General features: G+C 29.5%; 2 protein-coding genes across 2 annotated transcripts; one reads left to right on the top strand and one right to left on the bottom strand.

Annotated features, from left to right (window-relative positions):
- The first annotated feature begins 3,007 nt into the window (after positions 1-3,007).
- On the top strand, positions 3,008-5,947 carry LOC114179144 (heptahelical transmembrane protein 2). Its single transcript, XM_028065377.1, has 4 exons — positions 3,008-3,379; positions 3,484-3,558; positions 3,678-3,747; positions 4,949-5,947. The coding sequence occupies exons 1-4, from the start codon at positions 3,165-3,167 to the stop codon at positions 5,624-5,626; spliced, it is 1,038 nt and encodes a 345-aa protein (XP_027921178.1). The 5' UTR covers positions 3,008-3,164; the 3' UTR covers positions 5,627-5,947.
- A 1,840-nt stretch (positions 5,948-7,787) lies between these two features.
- On the bottom strand, positions 7,788-8,503 carry LOC114179217. Its single transcript, XM_028065477.1, has 2 exons — positions 8,247-8,503; positions 7,788-8,161 (listed from the first exon to the last, which is right to left on the bottom strand). Exons 1-2 carry the CDS (start codon positions 8,462-8,464, stop codon positions 8,029-8,031), a joined length of 351 nt encoding a protein of 116 aa, XP_027921278.1. The 5' UTR covers positions 8,465-8,503; the 3' UTR covers positions 7,788-8,028.
- Between the last annotated feature and the right edge of the window lie 1,409 nt (positions 8,504-9,912).

Here is a 9,912-nt window from a genome sequence, read left to right as displayed (position 1 = left end):
ATGATTTAATTGGATGAATAAGTTATGAGAAGATGAAGTTTAAATGGAATTTCAAGGGAAATCCAAGTGGGAATTGTAGTGTGTGTAAGGATGTAAGGAATCTAAAATGGTTGGTATCCTGGAACTCCAATAATCATTCAAGCTCAGATAGAGTAGAATGGATTATGTCGTGAGGAGTAGCAGGAGGTCCTCGTCATCGGACTCGATCAAGTCTTAGACGTGGAGGGGACTTACCCTGGGAATGGTCAGGTGAATACTCCATGTGTCGAAACTCTGCAGAGTCTGGAAACCGTTACAGGTGCAAGCCACCAAGAGCTCCAACGTCACTTACACAATCTGGATATTGAGTCTATAAATTTTTTATTGAATTATATGCTATAAATGACATCTCTAATTGTGAAGTGTATTGATGTTGTTTCTTTCAGTTAGCTTACCCTTCTTGCTTGTATTGTATGCTTTTGCATATTATCCCTTTGCAATGATCACCTATGTTTGGTGGGAGCAGAGCCGAAACCAGATGGAGATGCCCCCTCTTGAGTAGGAGTTGGAGCCTGGCAAGGAGTGCCCACTATAGTTTAGACTTTTACTGTATATTTTGAGGGTTTGGGTGTAGTTTAGCATCCTTTCTACCTACTTTTACCTGGTGTAAACGAGTTCATAGATGTAGCAGTGTGGAGGACTGTACTAGATGTATTTATATTATGTGTGTATGTTTGCCACTCCTACTATCTGTTATGTTTGATCATGATATAATGTTTTGTTTGATAGTATGAAAAACTATTAAATGAGATGTTACAATTTATATTCTAAAATATTTTTAAAATTGATATATAAAAATATTTTAAATATTCAAAATATTTTAGAAAAATAAACTAATATTTGTAAAATTAACATTTACATATAAAATATTTTATATTTTAATATCTAAAATGCAATAAAAATATTAAATATTTTAAATTTAAATGTAAATTTTACAAATGTTGATATATATTTTTAAAATTTTAATAATATTTAAATAATTATATTCTATTTAATAATTGAATCTAAAAATTATATTCAATTAATAATTATATATTATAATTTATAATTAAATTTAAAAAATAAGTAATAATAATGTCAATTTTAAAAATTAAATGGTTTTATTTTAACAAAATTTGGGACTAAATTAAACAAAAATAACGAATATAGGGACTGAATTGAACAAAAATAACGAATATAGGGATTAAATTGAATAAAAATAATAATAAATTAAAAAAAAATTAAAAAAATTAAAAAAACCAGGAGCTGACACGTGGCATGTACTGTTCAAAAACATTAACTATTTAAACACCGTTAGTGAAAATGACCAAATTAACCATAATTTGACGAAAAAAGGACGAACATAAAACAAAAATAGGGACTAAATTGAATAAAATTAACAAAAATATGAACCAAATGTATATTTAAGCCTAACGAATAATAGTCATATTTTTTTGAATTTTACCATTATGTGTGCTTGTTTTAAGCCGAAGAAATAAAGAGAAAAAATAAAAAAAAATCTAACTAAAAATTATATGTAACATTTAATTTAATGTCCCTAAATTTTTTGTCTAAATTTCTTCACTAATAATAAGACTAAATTAAACAAGACTAAATTAAATAAATTTAACTAATGAAAATATATATAAATAAAATAGAAGTAATCATAATAAACAATGTAAGGATGAACTGTCTACGTTCTGTCGTTATTAATTTAAACAAGTCATCGGAAAAAGATAAAACTGAATATAATTTACCAAACAAAAAATCAAATTAAACGAAAAAGAAAACTAAATTAAATAAATCGGAAAAAAGAATAAAATAATATTTAAACTTATTTTTTTAGAAAAATTATGAATTTGATACCATACTAAAAGTCGTATCATATTTTTCTTACAGAGATTCGTGTATTAGTTAATTCACAAGTACCAATATGATATGACATGACAAGAGAAGAAAATGGTAAAATAATGTCAAGTTTTCGATATCCATATCAGTTGCCAACTTTTTTAACACCTTGATAGGGTGCATGTGGTTGAGATTAAAAAAAAAGAAAAGAATAAATGAAAAGTAATAAGGTAGATGTAAATAGACCACAAGTAAAATAAAAATCAGCTATTTAAATTACACAATTAAAAATAAAAAAGGTTTAGAATTGTTTTCTCTTTTGTTTCAGTAATTTCGTACGGATTTGAGTAGAACTATCCACACATTTTGAAGAGATGTGCGAAAAATATTGCTCATTATCTTATTTAATTGATTATGTCATCAAGTTTTTTACTACTTTTAGTTGTAATAATTACATTCTTTCAATTGAATATCAAAATAAAGAGTGTTTTTTTTTTAACTATTGAATGTTGAAGATTTTGAAAATTTTAAATTAAAATGACATTAACTATGGGATTTTAAAGGATTAGGATTGGCAAGAGTAACATCAACTATAGAAAGAAATTCACAATATGATATTTAATCACTGTAATCTAAATATTTAACATTTATTTTTTTACCAAATATATATATATATATATATATATATATATATATTATTACACCTATTATGTTTTTTATTTTAAAATTATTCATTACTATTTATTTTCAATTAATTTCATTTAATTAAATATTTATTTTATATCCCTTTTAATAATAAGGTAATTTTGCAATGTTTAATATTTATCTTTAATTTTATTTATTTATCATATTTATTAAATTATTTATCAATTCTTACAAATTTTACTTTAAATTTATTACTCGCTTTCGCCTTTAAATCAAATCGCCTAAAATAAACAAGAAAAATTTTACATTCAAAATTCATCCATTCATTTTCTACATCTATCTTTGGAGGTAAACAGACAATAGAAAATCTAGCTGAACTAAGTTTATTATATTTTATTTTCATACAAATTCTTTTCCTGAGACATTATAATGCAAATGTGTCTATATAAATTCAAATTAAGTTACAAATAATTCCTATCTAAAGTAAGAAATGAATACAAATACTTTGTTTTAAAGATTGTTTAATACTGTTATAGAAAACGTGAATACCACAGGAATCAAAGATATTGTGGAATGAAGTGCCTCTGAAGGGGCAAAGAGTAAAATAGATCTGTACCAGAGCGAAGAATCGCCGGCGAAGGTGCACGATAAGGATGAAAAGCCTTCGCCGGAGCGGCAACAAGAAACACGGTGGAAACATGCCGGCGAAATCGAAGCGATTCGAACGGCGATTGGTGAAGTTCGAGGAGCTTCCGGAGTACTTAAAGGATAGCGAGTTCATATTGGACTATTACCGCTCCGAATGGCCCGTGAAAGAAGCCTTGTGGAGCATCTTCGCATGGCACAACGAAACCCTAAACATTTGGACGTACGTGACCAATTCAATTCCACCACTATTTCCTTAAACATTTCAATTTTAGCGCGATTGTTCCATTTGCTTGATGCTTAATTTCTCGCGCTTGCTGGCTGCAGGCATGTAGGAGGCTTTCTCATATTTGCTGTGTTGGCGGTTATGAGCACCACCACGGAGCTCTGGATTTGGCTCAGGTATGCTATAAACGCAGGATCGCCGAGTCGTTTTTGATGTTTCTGTATAGTGTTAGTTCGGTAGGAGAGTGAATGAATGAATGAACTGATGTTGTGTGAATGTGAGATGGGACCGCCAGATCCTTCACGGCGCTCGGATCGCCGACGATGGCGACGGAGATTAATAGCTCTGACAGTGACGCATTCTTGGTAATGTTTTTCAAATTTCATCTTAATTTTTTTTTATATAATAATGGTTAATAGTGACAGTGATTGTTAATTTATTATGCATGTATTGCAAAATTAATTGCAGAAAGTTTATTGTTTGATAAAATAATGATATAAATTAAATTAGTTAAAAGAGTCTGCGGTCACCTTTCTGATCAGGAAAGGAAGGTAGACATGGAATATTTTATGCATATAAATTTAAAAACAATGCTAGAAGCACCTATTGTATTTTCTCCGATTCAAAATCTCCAAACAATTTTTTTATTAATCTTCCTATTTAAGGCAGAATGAAGTGTTTTTTTATGTTTAACATTAAATGCATTTGCTTTATCTTTTAAAGAAACTAAGAAGATACGACAAAGATTGTACATTAACATTTAGGACAAATCTTACATATTTATCTCTTTTCAATCAAATTTGAAGTTTCATCCTATTATCAATTATTTAATTCACCGAGAAAAATCAAACTTTGATTAGAAACAAACAACACCATCAATACCTAACCAACTGTATCAGTTTTCTTCTAACATTAATTGTGGCATAATTATCTATGATTGATTTTGGTCCTTTTGTTCTACTCCTCATCTATTAAACGATGATCTTTGTGTAATTCTTTTATCTTTTGCACATGTATACCTTATATTTATTTTTATTTTGGTTCAATTGAATCTTTTAAACCTAAAATATTAATTTAAAATACTACCAGAAAATAATTTAACCCATTAAAATATAGAGTAAAGAAATAAACATGTGCAAAAATTTAGAATTATATCAAAATTGTGAATTTAAAAAAATTCAGGAACTAAAATGGCAGAAAAAATTGGAGAACACTGTAGGAATCAGTAATCAGTAATGAAACAGAGTGCTAAGATTACAATTTAGCTTCACTTATTTGCTAATGAGATTTTCTACATTTTGTATTAAAGTTTAAGCATCACTTCTTGTTTTTAATGGTTCATACCGTCTTCCACTTTTAGATTTTCATCACAATCTATTATATAGCATTATAGAGGATAATGTTATCTTACTCATCCCCTTATAGATTAGTTATAATCATATTTTCTAGATTGTACTTTGCTATAATTATTATGATGGACAATGTGGGCCCCTTAACATAATATAACTAAGAGCTCATTAGCTATTCTATCTATTGTTTGTTTTGTTTTTCTGTTATGTTTTTCAGGATTTGCATTTTAGACAAGTTATGGACCCATCCATCCCTGGTGGGATGAGAGGATTTGGAGTGGAGACAGTTCCTCGATGGCCATGGTTCGTTTTCTTAGCTGGAGGAATGGGCTGCCTAGCTTGCAGTTCTCTTTCCCATCTTCTGGCCTGCCACTCTAAAGACTTTAACCTATTCTTCTGGCGTCTAGATTATGCTGGGATCTCTCTTATGATTGTGTGTTCCTTCTTTGCTCCTATTTACTATGCTTTCTTCTGCAATCCTTACTCAAGGTTATTTTATTTGGCGTCAATATCTCTGCTTGGAGTTCTTGCCATCATTACCCTGCTTGCACCTTCACTTTCTACCCCTCGGTTCCGACCCCTGAGAGCCACCTTATTCCTTTCCATGGGCTTTTCAGGTGTCATTCCGGCAGCTCATGCTGTTTTCCTGTATTGGGGTCAGCCCCATATATTTGTTGCACTTGGATATGAGCTTGCTATGGCCGTTCTATATGCCACTGGAGCAGGATTTTATGTTTCTAGAATACCAGAACGATGGAAGCCTGGTGCGTTTGACATCGCAGGGCAAAGCCATCAAATTTTTCATGTCTTTGTTGTTCTCGGCGCGCTTGCCCATAGTGTTGCCACACTAGTCATATTGGATTTCCGACTGAGATTACCTACTTGTGCGGATTAGCCAATTAATATATACATGTCTTAGAACACTTGAGGGAGATATTATATCAGTTTCCTATTGCATGCATTGTCATATTATTGGAGTGAGAAATGGTTGGGTCATTGAGAGAGACCCTTCAACCTTTTCTTCTCAGCAAAGTAGAGTTATTTGTGTTTTTGCAGTTCTGATTTTTTTGACAACTTTTACTCATTGAAATAGTCATAGAAAATGTATTCACAACAGAAAATAAGGGCATTATGAAGAATGTTGTATTTTCAAGTACTCCATGTTTCAGTGTATCGTCTTGTTAACAATAATACTGCGAAGAAAAATTGTAAAAAATGCATGCAACAAAAAAAAAATTAATCAGTTAATTCTAATAAAAGATACACCTGTATATTATCGATAGAGAAAAAGACAAATAGAGACAATGCTAAGCTTAAATTCAAACTTCTTGAAAAGATAAAAAGAGCAAAAAAATGTGGTCAAAATGTATGCTATTTTAAATATGATGAGACAGAGATGAAATATAGAATTTTTATTGAATCTCATCTTAAACAATGATGACTATCCCTATGTGTTTAATAATGCAAGAGATACAAAAGTTATTGGACTTCATAAGTATCTTGGGTAATTGCTTTTAAGAAGATTTGGAGATAATTTCTCTTTTACTTATTAGGCTCAACAAAGATCAAATTAATAGGTTTTAACTCATAGTTATCATATTATGTTAAAAAATTAATTTTTAAGTTTAACTCAATCTTACAAAAATGATTTATAAGATAAGATTTGCATTCACTCAGTGATAGATCTACGCGTACACTAGGATGTGTAGGTGCATCCTATGATATTTTTAAAATTATTATTAAGTATCTAAAAAAATAATTATTTTGTTCTCTTTGATCTTATATATTTAAACTTGTTGGTCACTGCTTTATAATAAACTTATGTGTAGTTGAGAGTGTATAAATACACTAATTAACTTATCCCCACTAACTTAAGGTTTTAGATCGTCCAGTGCATTCACTTATATACTATAATTATGAACTTGTCTTATCTCTAATCGACGTGGGATCTTTAACACATAGCTTAATCAGAGTCTCTTAGTCATTTCTGTTTACTTCCATTTTTTGTTGTGAAAATAACCTTTTATCTTATATTTGCTTAGGGTATCAAGATATTGATTTAGATGATTTGCTTACAAAGGAAATATCATATGAGGTCTATTATAAAGTATAAGAGTTTTCCAATAAATTTTATATAAGAAAGAAGGATATGTCAAAAATGTTTTTACTTCCTATACTTTGATTTTAAAATAGAATTCATCTTTGTATTAAACTTTAATACAATTTAGTCTTCAAACTTTAGAAATGAATAGATATAATCACTATAATCTAACTGCTTTAACTTTTTTGTATGTATCAAACCACGATTGACTTTTGAGTTATTTACACAACGACACGTCCAGTTTAAACATCATACTAAAATATAGCACATAAAAAAAATAATAACATTGTTAAATTAAGAAAACTATATTCATTAAATTTTAAAGTTTGAAATAAACAATTTATCAAAATTTAAAATATAAACAAATTTCAATTTTAATTCTAAGCGACTATAAACATATTTAACTAAAAAAAATCTTACCAATTTGCTAATAAGTAGGAGACTTTGGTGTCAACAATAAGGTACATTCACATAAAGTTTCATAAGAAAATCTCTTAATAATTGTTGATTATTATTTACTAAAATTCAATTTAACAAGCAAAATTATTTGTCATATTAGATAGAGTTTAATGTCATAATTAATGATTCTTTTCAAAAACATATATTAAATAGATATTATTTTTATTATAACATGTAAATAACGTGTAAAACAGACAATTCATATAAGCAAATATGAGTCTTAAGAAAAAAAAAAACACTTATTTTATTTTTATTTGATTATATATGGATATTTGAACTAAATTTTAATATAGTATATTTTTTAAACCAACCCTATTTTTTATATTATATCTCACTTATTCCTTGACAACATGTTTTACAAACATGGACATTAACATTTGCTAAGGAGAACATCTACTTAACTAATATTATAGACTATATCTAACTTCAATGACATTTTGAAAATTTTATTTAAATCTAGGAACTGGTATAACAACACCCATCAACTCCCAAATGATTATTCAAAGAGTATTTTTAATTATTTGTAATTGATCATTCAAGTAACATTCTTTCAAACCTTTTAGCATTTCTGGATCTGTCAGTTCACCATCCAACTCAGTTAGCAGAGTTCAAGTGGGAGGATTGAGCTTACTCATATCCTAAGCATGATCTGAGACTTATAAAATTAACAATAGCGCCCATTGATTCCATGTCTAAAAGATTTTCAACCAAATTCACACTTCATTTGGCTGAAAAATTCAAGAATCTGTGTCTGTGGGCAAGAAAAAAACCAGAAAAATACACAAGGGAACAACTAGAAAAGCTGCAACCTTAAGCAATTCCTCACTCTGTGATGTTATTACTCCGATTCTCGACCAATCACCGCTGTACCTGAAACAACATATATTTGTGCATTTCCATGATCAACAGACTCAACCAGAGACAAAAGAAAACATCTTATTCCTGACTAACTAACCCGGCATCAATGAACCCTAATCCAAACACTCCAATGGCAGCGCGAGCGATAATTGACTTCGAAATCTTCAGAGGCGAAAAGGGTCGCTGTTGGATCTTATCATTCTCCTCAAAATCCTTCCTTCTAGCCAGCGTTGTTCCAAACCTTCTTCCAAATTTTCTCACAGGAACACAGTAATTGAGTCCCAAAACTCCACACCTCATTCCAGTGCCTACCATTTCCTCTTATCTACGGCCTTTCACAGTAAGTTATCTGAGTTTAATAAGTCACCTAAACACAAAGGGTAACCTCGTAATTTTCATTTGGGAGAACCAAACTACACCAATCGCATTGAATACAATTTTTGTTTTTTTAGAGGAAGTGATAATTATTTTTAGTTTTTTTCATTTTATTTGATGCAGAAAAAGTTATCCTATTTTTTACTTTTATTTTATAATATTAGTTAATCATGGTTAAATATCTCTTTGATATTCGAGTTTTAGTAAATTTCTTTTTAAACTTTATGCTAATTTAGTCATTTATCTATAGAAATGCAATGCGTGAATTTAGTCATTTTTACCAAAGTTTGTTAAGTTTATTTGACATTTTAAACGCGTTTTATGATAATATTTGAATTGTTTACATTATTTGACACATCTTCGCTTCAATGTTAAATCAAATATTATCATAAAACGCGTTTAAAATGTCAAATAAACTTAACAAAATTTAATTAAAAGAACTAAATTTACGTATTTTTAAAAATGAATGACTAAATTAATCAAAATTTTAAGGATAGACTAATTCCAAATTTTACTGAAACTTAAGTAACAAAAAAAACATAAGTAACCAAAAATATATTTAATCGTTTATTCTATCCTTCACAAATTGCTTAATTGTTTTCTCATCTATTATAATGTAATTATTTTTTGTAAATGTTTCTTTACAGTAGTTTTAAGTTAGGCTTAAATACCTTTTTGGTCCTCATTTTCGTAGTGTTTGTTGCGGATAGTCCTCATTTTGACAGAATGTTTAAAATGGTCCTCATTTTGACAGAATGTTTAAAATGGTCCTCATTTTTACAGAATGTTTAAAATGGTCCTAATTTTCACAATTCATGTTTTATTTGGTTATTTTCTGTAACGCCGTTTAAATCATTAATGGAACATTGTACAGATGGCACGGTTTGTATTAGGGTGTGTTACGTGTACTGTCTTTACATGTGTGGTAATTAGATATTTAGGGATAAATAAGTGAGCTAGGGTTTTGGTAGGGAATGTTTGGGCAGTTGTAGATATTTAGGGATAAATAAGTGAGCTATGATTTTGGTAAGGAATGTTTGGGCAGTTGGTAAGTTTTGACAATCTTGTTCCTCCATTCTCAATTGGCGTTGTTGCAATCTTCTTCTTCCTGCAATCCCATTATATAGATATGTTACGGTCACAATCTTCTTCCTTTACCTCGGGTTGTAATTGTTGAAGGCAACCGTGTTGTATCACTTCGTGCACTGTTGGTGGTTCAACGAGAAATTGATTAACCCTGATTTGTAGTTGCGGAGTGATGACAACTTTGAGGATGGCAAGAATTCCAAAGAATATTGGTAGAAAATTCTGGGTACAATCTGTTTTTTATTTTTGTGTTAATAATAAATTGGTTTTAAGTTTTGGTTTATTGATTTACAGAGTGGTGG

Source organism: Vigna unguiculata, chromosome 3 (genome assembly GCF_004118075.2).
Source record: "Vigna unguiculata cultivar IT97K-499-35 chromosome 3, ASM411807v1, whole genome shotgun sequence".
Taxonomy (NCBI): Eukaryota; Viridiplantae; Streptophyta; class Magnoliopsida; order Fabales; family Fabaceae; genus Vigna; species Vigna unguiculata.
This window is presented reverse-complemented; position numbering and strand designations above follow the sequence as displayed.

What these genes read in the sequence shown, in the direction of transcription:
- LOC114179217 (XM_028065477.1), bottom strand. Translation starts at nt 8,464, where the DNA reads ATGGTAGGCACTGGAATGAGGTGTGGAGTTTTGGGACTCAATTACTGT. An exon ending in TTAGGGTTCATTGATGCCGG is followed by an intron (nt 8,162 to 8,246) that starts GTTAGTTAGTCA and finishes ATGTTGTTTCAG; the next exon opens with GTACAGCGGTGATTGGTCGA.
- LOC114179144 (XM_028065377.1), top strand. Translation starts at nt 3,165, where the DNA reads ATGAAAAGCCTTCGCCGGAGCGGCAACAAGAAACACGGTGGAAACATG. An exon ending in GAAACCCTAAACATTTGGAC is followed by an intron (nt 3,380 to 3,483) that starts GTACGTGACCAA and finishes TGCTGGCTGCAG; the next exon opens with GCATGTAGGAGGCTTTCTCA. An exon ending in CTGACAGTGACGCATTCTTG is followed by an intron (nt 3,748 to 4,948) that starts GTAATGTTTTTC and finishes TATGTTTTTCAG; the next exon opens with GATTTGCATTTTAGACAAGT.